The sequence below is a fragment of the Muscardinus avellanarius genome (assembly GCF_963383645.1).
Source record: "Muscardinus avellanarius genome assembly, chromosome: 4".
NCBI lineage: Eukaryota > Metazoa > Chordata > Mammalia > Rodentia > Gliridae > Muscardinus > Muscardinus avellanarius.
The window spans coordinates 150,931,753-150,958,894 of record NC_137789.1 but is presented as its reverse complement, the minus strand read 5'-3'; the positions used below and the strand labels follow the sequence as shown (position 1 = coordinate 150,958,894).

Below are 27,142 nucleotides of genomic sequence, written 5' to 3'. Positions count from 1 at the left end.
CGTCCTCACGTACGACTACACTACCCAGAAGCCTCTCCTCCGCGCCGCCGGACTACACTTCCCAGAAGTCCCCGGAGCAGGGCTTCCCCGCTCCTGCCCCGGACCTCGGTTCCCGGAGACTTGGCTTGGCGGCGCTCCTCTTTTTGCCCGGCCTCTCCGGAGCTGGTGGGCTCGGCGGCCGGCGGCAGGCCCACCGCGGCGGCGTGGCGGTCGTGAGCCGGCGCGGCCTCTGCCCTCGGCCGCGGCGGGCTGAGCGGTGACCTGGCGGGCCGCGCCTGCGCCCTGCCGCGTTTCCTGCCTGGCTGGTGGCGGCGGCCATTTTGTTCATCCTCCTCCTCCTCCTGCTCCTCCTGGTTGGAGCGCAGTGTCCGGAGCGGGCTGGGGGGAGAAAGCCACCGAGCGGGGTTCGGTGCCTTTTCCCCCGTCCCCAGCCGGCGCCCGGAGCCCCCCTCCCCCTCCTCCCCGCCCCCTCCCCTCCCCAGCCCTGCCCTCCCCCTTGTCCCGGGATCGCTCCGTCGCACCCACCATGATGGAAGACGACGGGCAGCCCCGGACTCTGTGAGTACCCGAGACCGGGGGTGCCGGGCGCCCACGAGGCCCGGGCACCGCGGGACGCTGAGGGAGGGAGCAGGGGGCGGGGGCGAGGCCGGGGCTCCCGGCGGCTCCCTGGCCGGCGGCGTGGTCGCCAAGTGCATTCCGCTTCTGTCCCGTTTTCCTGGAGAAGGAAGCCCGCCCTCCCTTCCCCCAAACAGTCACTTCTGGGGTCTGGGGCTGGGCTCGAGCTCCCGCCCCGCAGCTGCCCTGGCCGCCCCTCCTCGGCCCGGCGTCCGCACCGCCGCGGCTGTCAGGCCCCGCAGAGCTGCTGCTCCCACCTGCCCTGGGCCTGGGCTGGGCCGGGCCGCGGGTCCCCGGGGGCCGGGCCGGTGGGGGCGGCCGGGGTGGGACGCGGCCCGCGGTGGGCGGCTGAGCACCCCTCCCTCCGTCCCTCCCTCCGAGTCGGCGGCCCGGCTTCCCCGGCTCAGCCTGGAGGAAGCCCGCGCGCTTCATCACCTGCACCCCTTCTCTCCCTGCCCCACGTGCCCCCGCCCACGCCGCAGGAACACCCGCCCAGCGCCCGCTACTTTTGAAGTGCACGAGGAGCGCCTCTCGCAGCGCAGGCATCTCTCCTCTCTCGGATCATAACGAAGTTTACTTTGAGCGCTCCCTACGCTAAACCGACCACCAGTTGTTAAGTCCTTTGCTCCCGTGGCGTTGCCGCTTCCTAATCTGTCTGTGCGTTGAGGCTATGGGAAAGTGGATAAAATCATGTCCTCTTTCCCTATTCAGAGTGTGTGTGTGTGTGTGTGTGTGTGTGTGTGTGTGTGTGTGTGTGTGTGCGCTTTTTTTAATTTTCCCGGTCTTGCTGTTGAATTTCAACCGAACCCAATCTAATGAATGGATTTCATCTTTCAACTGCTTAAGTCGAGTTTCTTTACCTTCCTAATGAAGAGTGATGACTCAGCAGTTGAATTTCTTTCGGAATAGTGTGGCACTCTTTCTCCTGCTGCTTCTCGTTTTAAAAGTCTTGGTCATTTCTCATTCGTTTTTCAAATGGAGCACCTTCATTACTCCAGCCTCTTGAGGCCCAGTTCTCCTCCCTTGAGTAACAAGGAGTCCTGTCGCCTATTCTCTTGCTTCTGCCTGGTATTGATAGGATCAGAGTTCACTTGGCTGGGCTATCTAAATGGGAAAATACTTCTGGGGGAATAGACGAAGGTGGTTGGGCACTGAAGAAGTTTGACTAGCTTCTCGAAGCTTCACTCCTAGCGCAGTAGGTAGACATCTACATTCAGTCTTGATAGGTTTGTTTTTCCAGCCTTGTATTCTTTATTCCTATTTCTCATAGTGTCTCACTAACGTATTTGCCATCCTGTTTTGGGAGTTTGATGCCAAATGAAGCACATCAGATGCCTGAATGAAAGGCTTGCCTAATATTTGTTTTGTTTTCCATTTCTGTCTTCTCTTCCCTGGCAAGAGAGAATTGGGACAGACTTGAAATTTGTCCTCCACATTTGTTGAAGCTCAGGCTTGGGACTTGGTAGGCAGTGTGTACTTTGATGGAAGCATCTGGGAAGGCTAGATTCAGGGCCTAACCTATGCAGTTAAGGAGCATAACAGTTACGCTGCATCTGAAATACCTAAAATGTCATAATTGCATCATAATAGCTGCTGAGTAATTGGTTAAGTTCTCGTGGCACATGGCTCATTAACTGTCATTTGTTCCTTGGAAGAGGAATTCGTGGTTTTGTCTTGCCAAATGATATGCTGCTTCAGTATCTCATTCATAAAGTAATCTTTGCATCTTTTGTGTGTGTGTGCGTGTTGTGTTGTGGATTGAACTCGGGGGCATTCTACCTCCAAGCTACACCTCCAGCCTTATTTGATTTTTTTATTTTGAATAGGGTCTCACTAAATTGTGCAGAGCCTCCCTAGGGTTTGAACCTGTGATCCTCCTGCCTCAGCCTCCCAAGTACTGGTATTACTAGTGTGCCGCCACACCTGGCTTGTATCTTCTTTTGTGTTCATCTCTGTTATATTCTCCTCTAGGCTGATAAGCTGATTTTTATTTCATCCCTCTACCTTCTCCAATCTCTTGTCATTTCTCTGAATCACAATTTGTCTGTGTTTACCTTTGTCTAAAAATAGGACATGTATACATGCGAGTGAGTAAGCACCTTAGGTTGTGTTCTTATGTGTCCCTGATGCTCACTGCTCGGGCTTCCATTTTCCTTCTCTCGCTCTTCTCTGTGGAAAGGGTTTTTTTTTTTTTTTATGATGACAATTTCTATATCTTCCTAGGTCTTAGTCCCTTGAGCACTTAGTTCCCTGCCTGGAACATAAGAGGAACTCAATGAACATTTTACGTCTATATTTCTTTCATTAAATTATTGTTAGGTCCTCTTTTTTCTTTTTCTTTAAGTCCTGATTAAATTACAGTCACGCCTTATATAGTTAAGTGTGTGTATATTATTTTTAAACGCCAAATGTGAAATCTTGTAATAAGAGCAAATGTTTTACAATTGGGATTTTGCCAGAGTTTAATAAAAAATAATGTATAATAGTTCTTAAAAATATACATTTTATATTTCTCAAGGGGCCCTTTTAGAGACAAGTAATGGGATTACAGCTTTGAACAGGATTATAGAGGTTGTTATCTAGTAGTTTTGTTGATGAAGATCCAATGTTTTACCATGGGACCTATGGATTTAGGTTTTCAAGTAGCTAGTATGTTTTAAAAGAATGTTCTCTTAAGAAAACTTAACCTGTTTCCTTAAAATGCCTGTGTGTTACTAGTGAGGTTTTTTTCCTGCAGACACACACAAGCTAAGACATATGGTTCTATCTTCAGAAAACAATATGGTGTTTATAGCCTAGGTAGGTCTTTATTCATTTACCTACAGTTGTACTAATTTATTTAATGGTATTTAAGTGGTATAGAATTGCTTTTATAATGAGCCGAAAGTTCTGTTCTATCGTGTTTTAAAGGCCTGTTTTCTGATGTTTTTCATTCTCACTTGACATTAATTTGGGGTGTTATGTATTGGGTATCCTAAAAAGCAAACAAATGAGATGCTGTGTAGCACCGATGTGAGGTGGGCCAGCCTCGGGACACATTTTGGGTTTGCGCTGCACGTGTGTAGTGCAGTGATTTGATCCATGGTATAGCAGAATCTACAATATGACACTAAGTTATATTTGTATTATATTTATTCATCTATTCCATGTACCCAAATCAATAGGAATTGTGGATCAAATAATAACCGTGTTTTGCGGGGCCGTCCTTTAAATAAAGACTGTTCTTGTTCTTCCTAATAGTCAAAAGGAGGAAATAAACCTGTGATTTAGAGTATCGTGTGAACATAAAAGAACAAAGCAGAAGAAAATAGCATTAAAAAAACTCAAAACCCAGTGGCTGTACCATGGATTTGGCCACATTGTGGCTATAGTCAAGCCTCTGGAGCATATGAGAGAGAGAAAGAGAGACCCTCTTATAGATAGTTGCGAAGTTCAGATGTACCACCTGTACCTTTCTTTGCTCCATCCTGCCTCCATAAAATCAAACACTGGCAAACCTGAACAATTCATGTGGGGTTTATAGACGATATTGTTGCTGCAAAGTCTCCTCTTATATAAGAGCTTGTCAAGAGCAAAACCAAAAATATTACTTTTATAGAAATTGAGCCATAGTATTTTGTGTAACAGTGCTGGTAATTTCAGCTGTGGTAGGCTACTCTTTTTAGAGTGAGAGCCCATTGAGTGTTGACAAGTGTCATTAGTCTTCTACAAGGCGTGATGTTCTTAACTTAAAATTCTGCCCACTTGGACATAGAAGCAGTTTGGCAATGTGAACTTCTGCCTACTGTGAAATGCCAATCTCTAGTCTCAAATTGAATTTTAACCTAATGTTGGGGTGAAGGTATCATTTTCAGTTTTTAATACTTGAGTTCCTACAGTTCCTGTTCTAGAAGACTATTTTGACTGTAAGGTATGCCTTTATTTTTTCCTTGAATTAAAAATTGTTTTGGAATTTCCTAAGTGTTTTCTTTTGAATTGACCTCTCACTACAAGAACTCAAATCATTTGTCTTTTTCTGTTATTTTGTATATGTTCTTCAGGTAGAAAATATATATTTAAAAACTTGGAACTTTAGGATATGTTGACTGCTTCATAACCACAGCAGAAAGAAAGTGAAGTGTAGAGACTATCATTTGGAAAGAAAAAAAAAGATATTTCAATAAACTACCAAAAGATGATGCTTATTAGGTCAAGTATTGAACTTTTGTTTTATATATTTTTATTAGTATTTATTTTGGGACAGATTGTTTTATGATAATGTAAAAGTGCTTATGCAGGCTAGCGCAGTATTTTAAAATCTGCAAATTGTGCCTCCATTAAGTATTATATGTGAAGGCATTTATAAATATATGAGTTGTAGAACTCTGAATAAAAGGAAAAGCAATCTGAAGTTGGGTAAAATTTAGGTGAGATTTTATAGTTTTTTTTATCCTGGCGAATTAAGATGTGTCGTGGACATAGTTCATGTTTTTGAAATACAGTTTCTTTCTTTACTACCTAACCCTTAGTAGAGATATTTGAAAAATAGGAAATTCTAAGACTAGATTTTTCAGTAAGTGGTTTTGGCGTTCTAAACTTAGATGTTAGCAGTTTTGTCTTTGGCAGCAGTACTGGACATACAGTACAGATTAATATATATATGTAAATGTGCCTCTAGCAATTTTTCAGAACCCATAACCAATTGGAAGTCGGTTAACTTGGAATAAAACGTATTAAACAGCAATAACCTTTATTGTGATTTTTTTTTTAGGTATGGAAGGTAATTAATGTTTGTGCAGTTTTTCTGAGCAAATGAGTAAACAGTAATGTAAACTTCAAACATTGTACTAAATTGATAATTCTATTTTAATTTTGTTAGTGGCTACCTCGAATGTGTGTCTTACCTATTCTTTTCTCTCTCCAGTCTGTGTCTGTCTGTCTCTGTGTGTCTGTCTGCCCCCCCAACCCCTTTTTCTTGTGTAGTACTAGGGATTGAACCCAAAGGCATTTTGCGTCTGTGTTTATAGCCCCAGCTCTTTTTTTTTTTTTTAATAGGGTCTCGGTAGGTTGATGATAGCCTCACTTGCTGCGGCTGTCCTTCAACCTGTGATCCTACCCCTCCGGTCTCAGCCTCCCAAGTACTGGGATTACAGGCAGTGTCAGGCCCAGCTCTTTTCTCTTAGAAGTAATCTAACCCTTTAGGCTAGATGAGCATGAAACCTCAGTATCACTTGTTCATTATTCCGTATGGACAGGTCTCCCTTGAAATAAATAATTCCCTGGATGCAGGCTCACAACCCCCCCCCCCCCCCCGAGTTAAAAAGGAGCAGGCAGTTGTCTATGGCTAGCTTATAGCCCTATAACTTCATTATGTTGGCCTACAGATGGGTCAGCTTCTCACAAGTATAAGGGAAAGATGGCATACTGGACCTATCCATTTTATCGACTAGTCTTCTCTTTAAGTAACCTTGGACTTGTATTTCAATTTTAGAACATGTACCCTAAGGTTATTAGTATCCATTGCAATGAAATTCTTAACTAAGCCAGAAATTGTCAATCATTCTTAATTGGATTTTTTTGTTTGTTTTCTACTTAAACCTCAGCTTTCTTGGTCTGTTTTTCTTTTTCAGCGTGTTCCATCTTCTAGCAGTTCTGTATTTAATGTGACAACTGTTACAAAGCTTAGTTTAGTCTTGGTGTATTTAGTTTCCAGATGTTATATATTAATTTTAGAAAATAAAGCTTAAGGCCTTTTACTTTTCAGAAGAAACTGTTAAGTTTTACAAGTATTGTTTAGTTTATGGGGTTCATAACAGATGGAAGTTTCAGGAATTATTTGCTGAGTACCAGAAAGACTTAGTTTTGCAATTTTTCAAGATAAGTTAAATCCATGGTCCAAAACATAAATCAAAGTAGTCATCTCTTGATGATGAACTAGTAATTTTTCTTTAAATTTTTTTGTATAATGCATATATATATATATATATATATATATATATTTTAAATTTTTAACTAGGAAAAAAATCCCAAATCTTTAAATACCCATAGTTAAAAGTATATCTGGATTTCTCTCAGATTTTCTCTGGGTTTCTAAAGATGTCTCTATATTTGCTTTACTTGCTATCTACATAAAGATGTATTTTGTTGATTCTGATGCCTTTTTTCTCCTTTGGTGTGGTACTGGGGATTAACCTCATTCTCACGCATGCTAGGCAAGCGTTTTATCACTGAGCTATATTCCCAGCCCCCCCCCCCTTTTTTTTTTGGTGGTGGTACTGGGGTTCCTGGAAGCCCTTCTACCTCCGGGCTACACTCCCAGACCTATTTTTACACTTTTATTTGGAAACAGGGTCTCAAGCCAGTGCGTGGCTGGCTTCGAACCTGCGTGATCCTCCTGTCTCTGCCTCCCAAGCGCGGGGATTACAAGCGTGCGCCACCACGCCCGGCTCCCAGCCCTTTCTTTAAGACATGGTTTTCATAAGTTGCTGAGACTGGTCTCCAACTTGCAGTCCTGCTTTAGCCTCCTGGGTAGCTGGGATTACAGGCGTGCGGCACCACACCCATCTCTGATGCATTTTTTTTTACAATCAGGAAATCTTACTATTTGATTCTGTTCTCCTAAAACAAAACATTTAATTTACATCATTTGCCAATAGTCTTATTTAGCCAGAAACAAACCAAAACCCCTTCACCCTCTATGTATTTTGCCATGAGTTTAATTCTGTTCTTTGTTCATATATTTGCTTTGGTAAGAATTCTAAAATGAATCTACTGTTTGTCTAGAGTCTTTATGATCAGCTATTTTAGTGGCAGTATTTGTCATATTTGTGTGTTATGAATTATTTTAAATTAGAAATTATAGTAATTGAGACTGGTATAACTTTTTAAACACTGGAATAAGGTGAGAAAATGGTAAACAGGGCACAGAATAATATACCTGTGGGCATCAAGGTCCTATTGATTTATTCTTTATAATGTCCTTTGAAGTGCTATTTTCATGCCATAAGAAAAATTGTTGCTTTCCTAAGCGCTAATTGTACATTTATAGAATCAGGTTTACTTGGAAAATTTTTATTGGAGGCACAGGAAGTTAACATGAAGCAAGGTGATGAACTAGATGATAACACGTTAGATCCAGAGCTAAGGGGAAGTTGCTGATCATGTTTTTTGTTTTTTTTGTTTTTTTCTTGTTCAGATACGTAGGTAACCTCTCCAGAGATGTGACAGAAGTCCTTATACTTCAGTTATTCAGTCAGATCGGACCCTGTAAAAGCTGTAAAATGATAACAGAGGTAAGATCTTCCAGTTACGTGTGCTGTCAGCATGCTGTCTAATGTTTTGAGATAACTGGATCGATTAGCATCATTTTAAAAATTCATTTTAAGCCTCAGGTATTCTGATGGAGCTGTGTGTGTGTGTGTGTGTGCGCGCGTGCACGCGCGCATTTGATTTGGCTGTTAACCTAGGCTTAGAATGGAGTCTTATTTGAGCAACGTTTCTGAGTTGCTATTCTCTCACACTCATTCTGTGTGATGTAGTTTATTAATTCTTATCTCAGAATGCTGAAAAGCTTGATGCTATGTCATACATATTGTGAATCTTATTAACAGTATGAATGTTACTTCAGGGAGTGTTCATTTAAAGTTTGAGTTTATCTGGGCGTGGTGGCGCAAGCTTGTAATCCCAGTACTTGGGAGGCCGAGACAGAAGGATCCCAGGTTCAAAGCTAGCCTCAGCAATGTAGCAAGACTCTCAGAAACCTAGTGAGACCCTTTTTCCAAATAAAGAAATAAAATTGGGCTGGGGGGCCTACCTTTGAGGTAGAATGCCTCTAGGCTCGATCTCCAGAACCAAAAATAAAAAAAGTTTGGGTTTTGGGGTATGTACAACAATGTAAGGTTATTATGTGCATAGTGGAGCAACAGTGTCTTTTGTGTCTTTAGTAAATATCAATGGTTAGGTGACTTTATGTAGATAGACATTTAAATTGTTAGAATAATAATTTTGTTGGAGTTAGGCACATAGCAGTGGTAAAGCACATGCTTGGCATGTGCAGGGCCCTGTGTTTAATCCCTAGCACCAAAATAATAAAACAATTTTGTCCTTTTGAAAAGAAAACTTTTCATACTTTCTGAGTTAAGACTGTAGTGGTACCCAATGACTCCGATTTTGGCTGCTATTTTCTTCCTGATTTTCTGTTTATTCATCAACATGTTTTTTTGACTGCTATGTATCAGATACTACGGTAAGTGCTAGCGATAGCATGGTGAATGAGACACTTTCTAGCTCTGTAAGATCTTACAGCTTAGTAGGGAGACAGAGGACTTAACAGGTGCTTAGGATATAAAATGATAAACGCGTCGGAAGCAGACCACAGAAAGCACTGGGAGCACAGCACCCGATGCCGTCCCAGTTCAGGGGAGGCTTCTGAGAGCTGTCGTTGCATAGGTGGAACCTAAAGAGATCTTAGAAATGGGCTAGACAGGAACCTGGGGGGAGGGCTCCAGGTAGAGTGTTGATCTAGGCTGGGAGATGGGGAGAGTGCCTGTGGGAGGGGGGATATAGAGACCTGTTTTCTGTTAGGAACTTTTCATTCATTGGTAGCATGGTTGGAGTTTGAAATGAAATTAGTGATGAGGTGCCCAAAGCCAAATATGGTGACACAGGCTTGTAATCCCAGGCCTTGGGAGCCTGAGACCGGAGGATCTCAGGGTTGTGGCCAGCCTCAGCTACTTAGTGAGGCCCCCTGCTACTTAGTGAGGCCCCCTGCAACTTAGTGAGACCCTGTTTCAAAATAAAGAGTAAAAAATAGGGCTAGGGGTGTAGCTTGGACTTCAAACACTTGGGTTCAATCCCCAGACCGCCAAAAAAAAAAAAAAAAAAAGCGAGGAGAGAGAGAGAGAAAAAGATGCTCAGAGATGAGGTTAGAGTACTTGGAAGGGTCTAGAAGCTGTGATAAGGATTTGGTGTGTTGTCATTCTGAGATGGGGAACTGTTAGAGACCTGGAACATGCATTAGCCTTTTTGTTTTATTTACTGAAGTCACCATTTTGTTCTGGTATGTTTTTCCTTTCTGACTTTATTTATTCATTCACCCTTTCATTAATTAAAAATTTAAGCCCTGTATGATTGTGCACAGCTGTAATCCCAGCACTTGGAGGCTGAGACAGGAGGATCACAGGTCCACAGCCAGCCTCAAGCAACTTAGCGAGGCCTTCTGCAACTTAATGAGACTGTTTAAAAATAAAAATATAGGAGCCAGGCATGGTGGCACACGCTTGTAATCCCAGCACTTGGGAGGTTAAGACAGGAGGATCGTGCAGGTTTGAAGCCAGCCTTAGCTACTTAGGCTCTCAGCACCTTAGTGAGACCCTGTTTCCAAATAAAATATAAAATAGGGCTGGGAGTGTAGCCTGGAGGTAGAAAGCCCCTGGGTTCCATACCCAGTACTACCAATAAATAAATAAGTAAAGATAGAACTGAGAGTGTAGCCCAGGTACAATGTCCCTGGGTTTAATCTCCATTGTCACACACACATACAGAAAAAGAAAAGCCCCAAACAACCTTACCTTTCTCTAGGCACTCTTCAGGGCACTGGGGACAAACAAGTTCCCCAAGCAAATAGGGATAAGAGCCACAAATAGAATAGAGTTCAGTGCTGATGATTGGAGGGCTGGTTCTATGTAACACACCAGGTGCTGAGGGAGACGTCGCCTGTTTGAGCTGAGACAAGGATAACAAATTGGTGCCATCTATGCCAAGAGCTGTAGGCAGAAGGAAAGCAGATCCAAAGGCCTTGAGCTGTTTGTGGGGCCAAAGACCAGGATGGCTGGAGCCGGGTGAGTGGTCCGGCGGAGGTGAGCAGCTCAGCATCTCGGGCAGTATGGACTGCTGCCGTCGGCTGCAGTGGCAGGACCTTGGAGGCTTCTACGCCAGAGGGCCGAGTGCTGTTTGTATTTTTAAGACTGCTCTGTGTAAGAGTGACTTGTTTGGAGGATCCTAGGGGAAAGAGCAGGAGAGAAATCGCAGGGCGTGGTGGCGCACGCTTGTCATCCCAGCATTGGGGAGACTGAGACCGGAGGATTGCGGTTCGTGGACAGCCTCAGCTACTTAGTGAGGCCCTCCGCAACTCAGTGAGATCCTGTTTCAAAATAAAGAGTAAAAAATAGGGCAGCGGGTGTAGCTCTGAGGTCAAATGCCCCAGGGTTCCATCTCCAAACCTGAAAAATAAAGAAGTTTTAAATATTGGGCAAGGGGTGTAGCTCAGAGGTTGGATGCCTCTGGGTTCCATCCCCAGACCCACCAGTAAATAAATAAATAAATAAATAAATATTTAAGGAGGAGAGAAACCCAGTGGCTTTACTGCCCTAGTCTAGGTAAGAAGTGATGAATTCCTGTGTTTTACAGTGGTGATGGAAGAAATGTGGGTAGACAATTTTGTAGTGCATTTTGAACATAGAATCAGTAAGACTGGATTGACTTGTGTTGTAAGGGAAAGAAAGAAATTAGGAAAAACCCCTAAGATTCTTGCTAGTGCAATTATGTGGTCGGTAATGCTATTTACTAAAACTGAGCTGGGGGTGGCACAGGATGCCTGGAGGAGATAGGAATTAAAAGTTCTGTTTTGGCAATACTAAATTTGTGTCTTACATATCTAAATGGACCTTGGTTCTAGGCAGTTGTAACGCTGGAGAGGCCGCTGCTGCAACTTGCAGTAGTTTTGAAGCTTTGCCACTAGGTCACCTAAAGAGTGATGGCGGAGAAGGTGGCCACGCTCTGAGCCCTGGAGCTGGAGCTGGGAGCCGCTTCACACTTGCAGTTATAGCCAGAGTTTGAGTTAAGGAGGACTACTTTCTGAAACAGGAAAATCAAGAGTATGGTAAGTTCAAGAGAAGAGAATGTTTGGAGGAGGAAGGAGAGTGGTCGGTCAGCTGGAAGGCGGGATGAAATCAGAAGGGCCCTGAGGTGGAGAGCTCACCGTGCAGCCTCACTGGGCCCTGAGGTGGAGAGCTCACCGTGCAGCCTCACTGGGCCCTGAGGTGGAGAGCTCACCGTGCAGCCTCACTGGGCCCTGAGGTGGAGAGCTCACCGTGCAGCCTCACTGGGCCCTGAGGTGGAGAGCTCACCGTGCAGCCTCACTGGGCCCTGAGGTGGAGAGCTCACCGTGCAGCCTCACTGGGCCCTGAGGTGGAGAGCTCACCGTGCAGCCTCACTGGGCCCTGAGGTGGAGAGCTCACCGTGCAGCCTCACTGGGCCCTGAGGTGGAGAGCTCACCGTGCAGCCTCACTGGGCCCTGAGGTGGAGAGCTCACCGTGCAGCCTCACTGGGCCCTGAGGTGGAGAGCTCACCGTGCAGCCTCACTGGGCCCTGAGGTGGAGAGCTCACCGTGCAGCCTCACTGGCCTGGTTGGGTTGGAAGCTGATCGGATTGGGTATTAGGAGAGAACAGAATGAGAAAGGAGGCAGCTCACTGGAAAGTGTTTGAAGAACATAGATAAAACAGGTGCTTATGTAACACGTTTAAAACCCTGTGTGTGTGTATATGTAGCCCTTTGAGGGGTGGAGGACTTGAAATGAATTGCACAACTTACTTGTATTCTAGAACTCCCAGATTTGAACTTGTAAAATCTCCTATTTCTTGAGGCTGAGACAAGAGGATCGTGGTTCGCAGACATCCTCAGCTACCTAGTGAGGCCCTTTGCAACTCAGTGGGACCCTTTTTCAAAATAAAGAATAAAAAATAGGGCTTGAGGTGTAGCTTGGAGGAAGATTGCCCCTGGATTCCATCCCCAGTACCAAAAAAAACCCCTTATATTTCTTGACATTTATGTCTTCCAATGAAATTACTGGCACCACTAAGGTAAGGGCATAACTTGAGTATTAAGAGTAATTTGGCTGAGCGTAGTGGCTCATGCTTGTAATCCCAGCATTTGGATTTGGGAGGCGGAGACCGGAGGATCGTGGTTCGTGGACAGCCTCAGCTACTTAGTGAGGCCCTTTGCAACTCAGTGAGACCCTGTTTCAAAAATAAAAAGAGTTGCCGGGCATGGTGGTGCGCATTTGTAATCCCAGCATTGGGGAGGCTGAGACTGGAGGATAACGGTTCGCGGATGGCCTCAGTTACTAAGTGAGGCTCTCTGCAACTTAGACCCTGTTTCAAAATAAAGAATAAACAATAGGGCAGAGGATGTAGCTTGGAGATCAAATGCCTCTGGGTCCCATCTCCAGACCTGCAAAAATAGATAAAGAAAGAAAGAAAGAGAGAGAGAGAGAGAGAGAGAGAGAGAGAGAGAGAGAGAGAGAGAGAGAGAAAGAAAGAAAGAGAAGTCAGATGTGGTGGCACACACTTGTAATCCCAGCATTCGGGAGACTTAGACGGGAGGTTCGCAGTTCATGGACAGCCTCAGCTACTTAGTGAGGCCCTCCGCAATTTAGTAAGACCCTGTTTCAAAATAAAGAATAAAAAAATAGGACAGGGGGTATACCTTGGAGGTCAAAGACGCCTGGGTTCCATCCCCAGACCCTCAATAAATAAATAAATGAATAGAGTAAAAAAATAGGGCTGGGGGTGCAGCTCAGAGGTACAGTGCCACTGGGTTCCATCCCCGGTGCTGCAAAAAAATAATAATAATAATAATAATTTGGTAGCTGGGCGTGGTGGCACACACCTGTAATCCCAGCATTTGGGAGGCTGATACATGAGGATTGTGGTTTGTGGACCGCCTCAGCTACTTAGTGAGGCCCTTTGCCAACTCCATTAGACCCAATTTCAAAATAAAGAATAAAGAGAGCCAGGTGTGGTGGCGCATGCTTGTAATCCCCGCGCTTGGGAGGCTGAGACAGGAGGATTGCACAGGTTCGAAGCCAGCCTCAGCTACTCAGCGAGGCTCTCAGCAACTTAGTGAGACCCTGTTTCCAAATTAAGTATAAAATAGGTCTGGGAGTATAGCCCGGAGGCAGAAAGCCCCTGGGTTCCACCCCCAGTACCACAAAAAAAAAAAAAAAAAAAAAAGAATAAAACTAGGTCTGCGGGTATAGCTTGAAGGTAGAATGCCTCTGGGTTCCATCCCCAGTACCACACACACAAAAAAGAACAAATCTCTGTGAAATTGTGAAAAATGAAAATAGTTCTTGCTAGTTTTGCTTTTACACCTGAGACTGCAGAAGTTATGGCCAAGTGCGTGTTAAGTGCCTAATCAAGTGGACAAAATATTAAGTTTGTGTATGTATGTATGTAGAGGAAAAACCAGTATATACAGGGTTTGGTACTATCTGATACTGCCTGCCTTCACTGGGATCTTGGAGCACATCCCTATGGATGGGGAGTCCCCCTGTGTACCTGCATGCGCTCACGCACACATACACACGTACACACGTGCATTGAATTGGATGTTTGCCACCGCTTAGATAAATTTGGAATAATGTGCGCAGGCTGACCTTCAAAGCCTCTGTGATTTTCATAGCTCTGCTATTGGACTCATTTATTTTCCGGTATTTACCAATGTTTCTCTTAGACTGTCAGGGCAGAAGAGATGATAGTAAAAGAAAAAATGGACTAGCGACCTGAGGCGTTTGCTTTTCAGTCCTTGTTCAGTGGGTGTTAACTGCGTCTTGTGTTTGGTACCCTTCTTCTCCTGCTCTCTCCCTCTTGACAACAGTGCTCAGAGGCTGTGGCGCAGGTATTGTGCGAGCCCGCAGTTCTCTTGTCGCTGTTATCTTTTTTCCCTTCAAAGAAATGCCTGTTTGCTTTGTCATGTTGTTTAGACAACTCTTTTTTTTTTTCCTTCTAAAACTTTCTTGGAATGAAAAACAGTCGTTGGCAGATCTTTACTCTATCTGGTATTTGTATCTCTTGTAAATCACCCAGATGCCCACTTTTTGTGTGTGGGGGGGTACTGGAGATGAAACCCCAGGGGCATTCTACTTTGAAGTTGCAACCCCAGCCCTATTTTATTTTGAAATAGGTCTAAATTGCAGAGGGTCTCACTAAGTAGTGAGGCTGTCTGCGAACCCACAGTACTCGTGTCAGCCTCCTAAGTACTGGGATTACAAGCATGCCTGGCTAAGATTATATTTAATAAAGATTTTTAGACATGGATAGTTTTGTGTTGTCAAATCACAGCTTTCTCCTGGCTTGAATCCCCCACTCCCAATGCTGGGGTCAAACTCAGAGTCGGCACAGGCAGCACAAGTGCAGGGCCAGTGGAGGTTTTGTTTTGTTTTGTTTTTGCAGTACTGGGGATGGAAACTCGGGTATTCCACCAACAAGCTACACCCCCAGCCCTGTTTTTTATTCTTTACTTTGAAACAGGGTCTCACTGAGTTGTAGAGGGCCTCACTAGTAGCTGAGGCTGTCTGCAAACCGCGATCCTCCTGACGCAGCTTCCCTAATGCAGGGATTACAAGTGTGCGCCACCACGCCCGGCTGTTTCTTTATTTTCTATAGTCCTGGGATATAGTTTATGAAGGATTGTGATATATCAGTAGAATATATCCTTTTTTGGTGGTGGTGGGGAGAAACAGGGTCTCTTAAGCCAGCGTGGCTGGCTTCGAACCTGCATGATCCTCCTGTCTCCGCCTCCCAAGTGCATGGATTACAAGTGTAGGCCACCACGCCAGGCTAGAATATATCCTTTTAAAAGTAATGTGGAAGCTGGGAGTGGTGGCGCATGCTTTTAATCTCAGCATTTGGGAGGCGGAGACAGGAGGATCCTGGTTCTTGGACAGCCTCAGCTACTTAGTGAGGCCCTCTGCAACTCAGTGAGACCCTGTTTCAAAATAAAGAATAAAAAATAGGGCTGGGGGTATAGCTTGGAGGTAGAATGCCCCTGGGTTCCATCCCCTCTACCACCCAAAAAAAAAAAAAAGTGTTGAAGCTGGGTATGGTGGCACACGCTTATAATCCTTGTACTTCAGGGACTGAGATAGGATCACAGGTTCTTGACCAGCCTCAGCCACTTAGTGAGGCCCTAAATAACTTAGTGAAAAGTAAAGAAAAAAGTAGGGCTGGGGTATGACTCAGGTAGAATGCCCCAGGGTTTAATCCCTAGTACTGAAAAAAATAATGTTGAGCTAGGTGTGGTGGCGGCCTGTCAGTAACAATAACAGTACTTGGGAGGCTGGGACAGAACTGTGGGTTCAAGAACAGCCTCAGCAAGTAGTTACTCTCTTCAATCTAATGATACCGTTTCAAAATAAAAATAAAACAGGGGCTGGGGTGTAATTCGGAGGTAGAATGCTCCTGGGTTCAATTCCTAGTTCCACAATAAATAGGTAAACAAACAAATTTGGAGCTGGGCATGGTGGTATATGCCTTTAATCCTGGTACTTGGGAGGCTGAGACAGGAAGATTAAGGTTTGAGGAAAGCCTTAGTAAGTAGTGAGACTGTCATCCACTTAGACTCTTATTTTAAAATAAAAATAATATAGGGTGGGGGTATAGGTCAAAGGTAAAATGAACACCCTGGGCTCAATCTCCAAAACCACCTAAAAAAAAAAAATAGGTGAAAGAAGCTGGGTGTGGTGGTACATGTCTATAAGCCCAGTACTTGGGAGGCTTAAATGGGAGGACCACAGGTTTGAGACCAGCTGTGGTTTCAAACTTAGCAAGACTGTTTCGAAATAAAAAGAATTAGCTGGGCGTGTTGGCACACACTTGTAATCCCAGCAGTTAGGAGGCTGAGACAGGAGGATCAAGGTTTGTGGACAGCCTCAGCTACTTGGTGAGGCCCTTTGCAACTCAGTGAGACTCTGTCTCAAAGAATAAAGAACAGGGCTGGCGGTGTAACTTGTTGGTAGATGCTCCTGGGTTCCATCCCCAGACCCGCAAAAAAAAAAAAAAAAAAAAAAATTGCAGGTATAGCTCAGAAGTGGAACACCCGTGGATTCAGTCCTAGCACACCACACAGTGTTGGAGGAGAAGAGCGGTGGTAAGCGCGGTCTTCGTCATATTTGAGTTGGAGGTTTAATACTCAGCTCTTGACTCTTCTGCCTTTGTAACTCTGAGTACAACGGTGTTCTGAGGTACAAAGTGAGGTTTGGCTTTAAATCTTTTTTTTAAGTGTTAGGCTTTCATAAACGTTTGCAATCTCACCTTGTACATTCCTAGCTATCAGTAATGTTTTTTCCTGGATTTTCTTCTCAGCAACCCGATAGCAGAAGGGTCAACTCTTCTGTTGGATTTTCTGTTTTGCAGCATACAAGCAATGACCCATATTGCTTTGTGGAATTTTATGAACACAGAGATGCAGCTGCTGCGTTAGCTGCTATGAATGGGAGAAAAATTTTGGGAAAGGTAAGATAAAAGAATGATGACACCCTATGAGTACATACATTTGCCTGTGTTGTGTCCTTTCTGAGCAAGTTTTTAAACAGATATTCAGCTGCTGAGTGCTGGCTTTGCTTTATCCAGCCTCGTACTTTTACAAAAATAATCCTGCTTGATAAATGATTTGTTAAGTGGTGAGTGTTACAATTCATGACGACACGCCTAATAATGGTATTAAATATAATCTTTATTTTAGGAGGTCAAAGTAAACTGGGCAACAACTCCAAGTAGCCAGAAAAAAGATACTTCCAGTAAGTACTCCTGCTGCGTTTTACTGTGGAAGAGTTCTGGAAATTTCCGGGCAGCATTACCAGATTAACTAGGCTTTTCCCTCCTCTAGTGTTGCCTAAAAATGATCCCGTGCCTGACTCCCAAGTGTTTGATTACCAAATGCTCTGATTTCAGATCACTTCCATGTGTTTGTTGGGGATTTGAGTCCAGAAATTACAACAGAAGATATCAAATCAGCCTTTGCCCCTTTTGGTAAAATATCGTAAGTATCATAATCAGTGCTACACGCAACAGTGATAGGCAGAATTGCACATGATTAACTTGTATTGGAATTAAGATTTTCTTTCTCTAGTTAGTGTATTTTTCTTTCCTTTTCTTATCTTTTTAGTTTTCATTTTTGGTTTGTTTCGTTTTTGGAATAGATGTTGTTGCAAATGTTAATGTCATTTCAATGTTTTGGGGTCTTGTTTTTATATAATCTTGTGTATGATATGTTTAAAAATTTTAAGTAATTCTGTTTGTTATCTTTGAAGCAGATGTTTGGGTGGTAAAATTTACAAAGTTCAACTTCTTGTCAGATGTTTTCAAAATTTGATGGTAAAGGATAATGGGCTAATAAAAAGTAAATGTGACTTGTACTGTGTATCAGACTTTTTTTCAAGTAATTTATAAAGGGGGGAAGTAGATAAATCCTTGGTTGAATTGGAAATGTTCATGTTTAAATATAATGATAAATGTGTTTGATTATCGTAGCTGTAATTAAAAAGTAGTACTATTACAGTATTAAAATGTTTCGTGTTTGAATTATAAATGTGGAATTAATAAATGTTTCTGGTTAGTGATATTTGATTTGCTAGTGGGACAGATATGGTTTGATTTATGCTCAAATTATTCTGTTACTTGATCGAATATATTAGGCTATTGAAAATAGTTATAAGTTCCATAAAGTATCTCAGTTTACTCTCTGATTAAAATTGGTTAATTTGGTATATTTCCTGTAGATTTAAATTAAAGGTTTTAGTACTACTTTACAGAAATGTGTTTCAATTAAGAACAACAACTTTTTTCTCTATATAATTTGTTGTTCTGTAGATCTAATTTATTTGAAAGATTTAATTATTAATTTTCTATTTTAATATATGCTTTGCTTTTAATCTAAATGTGGTAAGTAGTACTGTTTTAAAAATCAGTATAAAAATAATACAGGTTGCTGTTTTTCGATCTTTATTTATACCTGAGACCTGCAGTTTTCTAAAGTCCAAGTCACAATTAAAAGTAATAGCATTCTGGTTATTTTGCAGAATTGCTCATAAGAATGGACAGGATCTTGAAGGCTAACTGCAAGGAACTGTGCACACTGGAACTCAGTTGTAGATTTTTTTTCTCATTTCTATTTATTCTTATTATACATTATTTATATATACATATTTTAGTATTTACATTTAACATTCTATATTCAGTGGAGTTCTATATTTCCAATCATTTTAACTTACTCACTAAAATTTCTGTGTAAATTTGTTGTTTTCGTACTGGTGTGCTTAGCATTGTTGTTAGTTTTTTATTCTCCTTTCTTAAATTTCTGAAAATGTCAATTTTTCAAAATTTACAGCTGCCCAAACTCCAAAATGATGGTAGAGAATTGACCAAGAAAAATAAAGAAATCTGTTAACAGGCCATGTATGCCTTTTTAATTCCTATTTTTTCCTCTTTTTCAATTTTTTAATATTTCATATATTTTGTATCACTAGGCAGAAGACATTTAACTATTTAGAGATTGCATGGTAAAGTAGTTAGCATTGTTACAGTAATTTATAGTCAGTAAATCTTAGAGGTCACTAGCAAATAGAATATTAGAAAAGGAAACTATTGTTCCTGTTAATCTTCCAACTTGAGCTTTAGTTTAGAAAGCATAGGCTATTTGGTTAGGTTGCATGTTTATTACATGTTTTTGTCCTACTGCTTTTTTCTAACAGGTAAAGAAGCATTAGGGAGAGTTCAGGAATGGCTGTAGTTAATTAGGGCTAACTGGAGTTTTATTTAAAGAAATGCTCACAATACAGTGTGTGTGGTTCCTTTTAGTTTTTATTTTGAGGATGACTCTCACTTCCCTCATTTAGCTGTGCTTCTTTTCACAGGGATGCCCGGGTAGTTAAAGACATGGCAACTGGAAAATCCAAAGGCTATGGTTTCGTCTCTTTTTATAACAAACTGGTACGTTCCTCCAACTTAATTTAGGATTTAAAATTCCAGATTGGTCATTAATTAATGTAATATGTAACTGAAACTTGAATGTGCCTGGATGTTAACTGCAAGCACAACTTTTATGTAATTTGTGTATATGTTAATAAGTATAATTCACTGTTGTAAATTTGAAAATATATAGCTGAAAGCAGGGTGATTACCTTATAAGGAAAATTATAAAAACTGCATTTGTGCATTCGTGAAGGTGAAGTGTGTTAGAAATAAAGCCCAAGTCTAGGACAGGTGAGTTAATCTGAGAATTTGAAGGGGAGGGGTAAATTATATTCATTGAGTGGTTGTGCCCAGGGCCATTCTGTCTCTCCACCCTTTTATTTGCTCGTTCGTTCATTGTCTATATTGTAGAGGAGTTACAACTTCCTTCAGTGATAAGTTGCTGAGGGCCTTGCTAAGTAGCTGAGGCTGGCCTTGAACCCGTAATCCTCTTGTCTTGGCTTCTGAAATACCGAGATTACAGGCATGCACCACTGTACCTGAGAAATACTCAGTGTTAACCATGAAAATCTGAGGTTTAGTATATATTTTTAAATCTCTCTCTTTTTTTTTTTTTTTTTTATTTGTGGGTCTGGGGGTGGGACCCAGGGGCATCGACCTCCGTGCCACACCCCCTGCCCTTTTTTCTTCTTCTTCTTATTTTGGTTTGGAGCAGGGTCTCACTAAGTTGTGGAAGGCCTCACTAAGGAGCTGAGGCTGTCCGTGAACCACAATCCTCCGGTCTCGGCCTCCCGAATGCTGGGATTACAAGCGTGCGCGCTCCACAATGCCCAGCTTCTCTATGCTTTTATAGTTGAGTGTAAATGACTACAGCTACAAAAATGAAGATTTTAGCAATTGGTCTTGTTTGTTTGTTTGTTTTTTTAATGGGTCTGGGGATGGAACCCTGGGGCATTCAACTTCTGAGCTACACCTCCTGTCTTTGGGGACAGCCTCAGCTACTTAGGCCCTCCTCAACTTAGTGAGACCCTGCTTCAAAATAAAGAATAAAAAATACGGCAGATGATTGATTTTTGTATGGCTTTTTAAGAGGTACCAAAATCTTTGCATTAAGTAATAAATTAGAACAGTTTTAATAAGTTGTGTGTATTTTATTGAAGTGATAGATTAAAAAAAGGCCAGAATTCTGTTCAGTCTTTGCCTAGATTAATTGCATATTCACACTGATTCAGTAATCTAAACTCTGATTTTTTTTTTTGAGCGGCTGGGGATGGAACTCCAGGCCTCATTCCGTGCCAAACAAGTGCTCTGCTGCTGAGCTACAGCCCTAGCTCTAAATTCTTTTTTTACTGATAGCATTCTAAATCACAGTTCAGAAGTCTTCCATCTTAAAATGAGTTTTTAATCTTGCATCAGTCGTTATTCATTACTAATAAACTACAGTATAGGTTTTTTTTTGGGGGGGGGTAGGTGCTTTAGACCATAATGGGGGGGGGGTAATGAATAGGATTGCGATTTTTTTCCTTGCCTATTTGAATTATGATAAACTTCCCTTTATGTGAGCTTAAGTGCTGTCTCAGCATTTTGCCATCTACAAAGTATAAAATAGCTTTTATAATTCACTCAAGTTCAAATAATTTTCTTGCTGGTAATAGTTTGATTCTGCTTTCTTAAGCTACTTCGTGAATTTACTTACTGATATTATTGGATCCAGTAGTGCCAACTTTTATTTTCTCTTACTGAGGCTTAGGTTCCACACTGTTTTCTTTGTTGGTGTTTGCTTATCCTTTTCTCTGTTCTCCATAGGATGCAGAAAATGCAATTGTGCATATGGGAGGCCAGTGGTTGGGTGGCCGGCAAATTAGAACCAACTGGGCCACGCGTAAACCACCTGCACCCAAAAGTACTCAAGAAAGTAAGCCATGTAGCCATGTATGTTAAGATTAAAGATTATTCACAAATAATGTAGTTCTATAATCTTAATTTCTTAATATTTAAATTAGTATTATAAGACTTATTTCCTCTTGAATTTCATTATCTGAAAATAGTTGGGCTTTGGTATAAGGTTTTTTTTTTGTTTTTTTTTTTGGTGGTACTGGGGTGGAACCCAGAGGCTTTCTATTTCCGGGCTATACTCCCAGACCTATTTTATATTTCATTTGGAAACAGGGTCTCACTAAGTAATGTGTGATCCTCCTGTCTCAGCCTCCCAAGCGCGGGGATTACAAGCGTGCGCCACCACGCCCGGCAGGTATAAGTATTTTTGAAGATGTGAACCATCTGATTTTATAGATCAAATCTATATCGCATCATAACATATTTTCTTCTCTTATTGATGTGTACCTTGGTGTTTATGTTATTGGAGACTGACGCCAGGGACACTCTGTCACTGAACTATGTGCCCAGATCTTTTATAAACTTTGAGAGAGAGGGGACCTTGCCGAGTTGCTATCCTCCTGCTTCGGATTCCTGAGTAGCTGGGACGATAGACCTGGGCCGTCACTCCAAGTGAAGCATATCTCACAGTAATTAGCCAAAGACTGCGTGTCGTGTGGTACTAGGGATTGAACTCAAGACTGCATGCTAGCCGGATGTGGTGGCATACACTTGCAATTCCAGCATTCAGGAGGCGGAGACCAGAGGATTGTGGTTCAGGTTCAGCCTCAGCTACTTAGCAAGGCCCTTTGCTACTCAGTGAGACTCTGTTTCAAAAATAAAAAGACAAAGGCCAGGCATGGTGGCATAATCCCCATACTTGGGAGGCTGAGACAGGAGTATTGCACAGGTTTGAAGCCAGCCTCAGCTACTTAGTGAGGCTCTCAGCAACTTAGTGAGACCCTGTTTCCAAATAAAGTATAAAGTAGGTCTGGGAATGTAGCCTGGAGGTAGAAAGCCCCTGGGTTCCACCCCTAGTATCGCAAATAAATAAATAAATAAATAGACTAAAAAACTAGGGCTGGGGGTGTACCTTGGAGGTGGAATGCCCCCTGGGTTCCATCCTCAGTACCGCAGAACAAACCAAAAAAGCTTGTAGTCGCAGGACTTGGGAGGCTGGGACAGAAGGATCGTGGGTTCTCAGACGGTCTCAGCTACTTAGTGAGGCAGCTCTCCACAACTTAGACTGTTTCAAAATAAAAAATACATGATGTATAAGTACAATGCACCAATAAAAAATTAAAAACAAAACAAAATAGCTGGGTGTGGTGATGCACACTTGTAATCCCAGCATTTGGGAGGCTGAGACAAGAGGATTTCAGTTCATGGACATCCTTAACTAGTTGGTGAGGCCTTCTGCAAATTAATGAGGCCTTGTTTCTAAATAAAGAATAAAAAAATAGGGCTGGGGATATAGCTTGGAGATAGAATCCCCTTGGGTTGCACCTGAGTACTGTAAAAAAAATAAAAAAAGAGAAACTGCGTGCTAGGCAAGTGCTCCAACCATGAGCTGTGCCTGGAGCTGTAAGATCGCGTTATAGCACTAACCTCGCCATTGTTGTTTTCTTTTTGCATATAGATAACACTAAGCAGTTAAGATTTGAAGATGTAGTAAACCAGTCAAGTCCAAAAAATTGTACTGTGTACTGTGGAGGAATTGCTTCTGGGTTAACAGGTATAGTGATTGGGGCCATTGTTGTCAGTGTGCGTTTCAAGAAATACATGAACCTTGACTGTTGTATTTGTATGTTCTTATTTTACAGACCAGCTTATGAGACAGACATTCTCACCATTTGGGCAAATTATGGAAATAAGAGTTTTTCCAGAAAAAGGCTATTCATTTGTCAGGTAATAGTTTACCTACAAGCCGGGCGTGGTGGCGCACACTTGTGAAACTGCGCTTGGGAGGCGGAGACAGGAGGATCGCGCAGGTTCGAAGCCAGCCTCACTGGTTTAAGAAACCCTGTTTCCAAATAAAATGTAAAATAGGTTTGGGAGTGTAGCCTGGAGGTAGAAGGGTTCCATCCCCGGTACCACCAAAAAAAAAAAGTTTACCTACAATATCACTGCTACTTTTAACATTCTTACATTTGATTTAGTCTTTCACTTTACGTTATTTGACGCTTTCATTCAAGGTATCAGTTTGTTATTTTAGTCCTTTTTTGTTTATTTGTTTTGGGGTTTTGGGGTTGAACTAGGGATTGAACCCAGGAATGTTCTACCTCTATGGCTATACCTCCAGCCTTTTTTATTTTTTATTTTGAAGTAAAATCTCACTAAGTTGCTGAGGCTGGTCTCAAACCTGCAGTCTTCCTGTCTCAGCCTCCCAAGTACTGGGATTACAGGCATGCACCACCAAGCTCAGCAATGACTTTAAGTTCCCTGCATAATATAATTTAGAAAAAATTCCAAACTATAAACTAATGAATTTCTATATTATTTACCGTTCTTAAAAAAAATAAAAGACAAGCCAAGTGTGGTGGCACATGCTTGTGTTCTCAGTACTTGGGAGGCTAAGATGGAAGAACTCAGGCAGGTTCGTGACCAGCCTCAGCAACTTGTGAGGCCCTCCGCAACTTAGAGACCCTGTTTCAAAATAAAGAATAAAATAGCTCAGAAGTAGAATGCTCCTGGGTTCCATCCCCAGTACCTCACATACCAAAAAACCCCACCACAAAACATTATTTTTTCCCCCTAGATTTTCAACCCATGAAAGTGCAGCCCATGCCATTGTTTCAGTGAATGGTACTACAATTGAAGGACATGTGGTTAAATGCTATTGGGGTAAAGAATCTCCTGATATGACTAAAAACTTCCAACAGGTAATTCGATTTTTCGTAATACTTTTTAAGGTTCCATTTTACATATCTACATAAAAGCTTTGGAAACTGTAAAATAAACAGTAAATAAAGCATATATCTACTTTGAGCTGATTGTATTAATGCTATTTCAAAATTGATTATTTTGCGGTATTAACTGAATCTTAATACTTTCTTTTCACAGGTGTCACCACCCCAATAAACTTAGGCAATGATAAATAACAGAGTCCTATTCACATAAGGGTGCTTACTTAGTTTTTCTCTTCCTTGTCTCCCACTCTTTCTTCAAATACGGTGTTTCTTACTTGTTTCCTAAAACAGTCATTTGTTTTCTCCTAGGTCGACTACAGTCAGTGGGGCCAGTGGAGCCAGGTGTATGGAAACCCTCAGCAATATGGACAGTATATGGCGAATGGGTGGCAGGTGCCGCCTTACGGAGTGTACGGACAGCCGTGGAGCCAGCAGGGATTTGGAGTAGAGTAAGTTTTTGTTTTTTTCTCTCTACAGAAATAGATAAGGTTCTGCCCGGCGTGGTGGCGCACGCTTGTAACCCCTGCGCTTGGGAGGCTGAGACAGGAGGATCGCACAGGTTCGAAGCCAGCCTCAGCTACTTAGTGAGGCTCTCAGCAACTTAGTGAGACCCTGTTTCCAAATAAAATATAAAATGGGTCTGGGAGTGTAGCCTGGAGGTAGAAAGCCTCTGGGTTCCACCTCCAGTAACACCAAAAAAAATAAAGAAAGAAAGAAATAGATAAGATCTCACAAATTAAGTGTTTTCTTAGGAAGGTTCTATTTAAATTATATATGTTGAGATATTTGGGTTATAAACATTATAGAAATAAATTAATGATGTTATGATTATAATGCTAAAAATTATTTTTCATTACTTAGGTGGAAAGGGAAGTTTGGTTAACACTTGGTGTTAACCTAACACTCTCTCTCTAAGCAGTTAGTAGAATTTGACTTATAATTATTTTTGCATGTGCAAAGGATCTTTGTCTAGGTAGGTTCAGAAGTTTGCTCATTTTATGCCTGTTTGGGTGTGTGAGAATCGTGGAGATACGTGTGATACCCAGTACGTCACCTTTGTTTTCCTTGATAGAAGGCTTGGCTGCTTCTAACTTTACCCCAGGCTAGCCCAGACCTTTATTTCCACTGGTTCCTTTTGAAACTCTTTTCCAGCATGAACTTCTTATAAGTTGATAAATTATGTACGCAGTTAATGCTTGGGTAGGTGTATTGGATTGTCATTTTTAAAAAGCCAGTTTTCAAATACTAAGATACATGTTATGGTTAGTTATAGTAACAAAACTTTAGTACCAAGAAAAACTAATAGGGGGAGACACATATTCTACACATGTGTCATTAATTTCTTCAATGCGTTTGTTGTAGGCTTGTTGATTTCTAGTCTATTCTATGATTAGACTCTGCCTGGTTTTTGTATAAATGTATAGATGATTTCTTTTTTTTTTTTTCCTTCTTTTTTTTTTTTTTGTCTTGTGTTTGCTGAAGATTTCTTTTCTTTCTTCCAAGTCAATCACCTTCTGCTGCGTGGATGGGTGGATTTGGTGCTCAGCCTCCCCAAGGACAAGCTCCTCCCCCTGTAATACCTCCTCCCAACCAAGCTGGATATGGCATGGCAAGTTACCAGACACAGTGAGCTGGGACTCTGACAAAAGTGTAATTCATGATAGGCTTCGATTTCCTGTGACACTGAAGACATGAAAGTAGACATCGGAAAATGAAAATATTTATTTTAAAATTGAAATGTTTGGAACCTTTAGCACAGCTTTGCTTTGGTGAAGGACACATGTCTTCTAGTTCTGCCTTTTTAAGTTTTTGTTCATGATGGATATGAACATGATTTTTTTTCTTTGTGTACAAAAACTAAAATAAAGTCAATAAAGACGATTCTGGCTACAAATTTTGATATAATAGAAGAAATGGGTAACACATTTTGATTCTTAGATACAATTCCATTTTTATCTTGCTGTTCAGTATTTTAACTCACTGTGTTTTTAAAAGAGCAAAAAAGGGAGGATCGTGAAAAACTGGGAATCACATAAATTCATCCTGAATCCTGATACTCCCCTTCCCTCCCCTGAGGTGGACCACATTTGAAGTCAGCAGAAAAAGGTGTGATGTGCAGAAGAAATGATGAGTTTGGATTCGCTTTGGAGGAAATACTTTCTCTATGCCCAAAAGACACTGAAGCCAGACTGAAATTTTGCAACCTAAATAAGGAACAGCATTGTCTGAGTTACTTGAGCAAATGTTGGTGGTCCACTTTAAGACATATTTTTTAAACTTGAAAGTGTTGATTATTAAAACTGTAGTATATTACATTTCATTTGGGGGGGAATTCCAAGTATGGTGTTTGTATTAAAGTCAGACAGTCATACTTGTGCTTTTACATGAAGTTTAAATGCTGTACATTGTAAATATTGAATACTGAATACAGTGTTTAAAAAGCATGCTTCAACTTAGAAGTAGCAACAATGTAATTGAAGTAACACTTAACACTGCTGCGTTGACTGCAGTGGATTGGGAAGAATGTTAAAGACTGACGTTTCCAAGGTTGGCGAGCTATGTAAAATTAAAACTACACAAATTACTACACAGAAAAAGCCTTAATTTTAATTTCATACAAATCTTTGATGCATTAGTACATTCTAAAATGGCATTGGAAACTTAGATTTTTTTTTTTTTGCTTTACATTATTTGGTATGTAAATACCTTGATTAAAACCTTGTAAAACAACTTCGAGGTTCCTATAAGTTGTATAGCACAAGTGTTTTTTAACAATCTTGGGATGTTTTTAAAAATTAGATATATTTTGCCCAAGAATTTTTTTAACAAGATTGCTAAGACATCTTATTTAGACAGTTTGATGTACCAATTTATAATTGGATACTCAGTTTAAATAGCACACAAAGCTGTGGCTTTTACTTTTATCAGTAGTTTTTTCCTGGTGCGGCGTGTGCATGGGTGTCAGGCCTGCGCAAGGGCCTGAGTGTATGTGTGCAGTTTATAAGTAAATCCGC

At 41.7% G+C, this 27,142-nt stretch overlaps 1 protein-coding gene across 3 annotated transcripts; it reads left to right on the top strand.

The window, feature by feature from the left end:
* Window positions 1-526: 526 nt before the first annotated feature.
* On the top strand, window positions 527-25,758 carry TIAL1 (TIA1 cytotoxic granule associated RNA binding protein like 1; the record flags this gene model as incomplete). 3 transcript variants are annotated; one of them, XM_080695306.1, is made up of 12 exons in its annotated part: window positions 527-558; window positions 7,790-7,886; window positions 16,789-16,887; window positions 17,117-17,171; window positions 17,326-17,413; window positions 19,287-19,362; window positions 21,151-21,259; window positions 22,859-22,954; window positions 23,043-23,127; window positions 23,978-24,101; window positions 24,438-24,577; window positions 25,632-25,758. In XM_080695306.1, 12 exons carry the CDS (start codon window positions 527-529, stop codon window positions 25,756-25,758), a joined length of 1,128 nt encoding a protein of 375 aa, XP_080551432.1. The 3 variants fall into 3 exon arrangements, with proteins under 3 accessions (XP_080551432.1, XP_080551431.1, XP_080551430.1); XM_080695305.1 differs by having other exon boundaries at window positions 16,738-16,887; XM_080695304.1 differs by lacking the exon at window positions 527-558 and having other exon boundaries at window positions 7,688-7,886; window positions 16,738-16,887.
* Window positions 25,759-27,142: the final 1,384 nt, after the last annotated feature.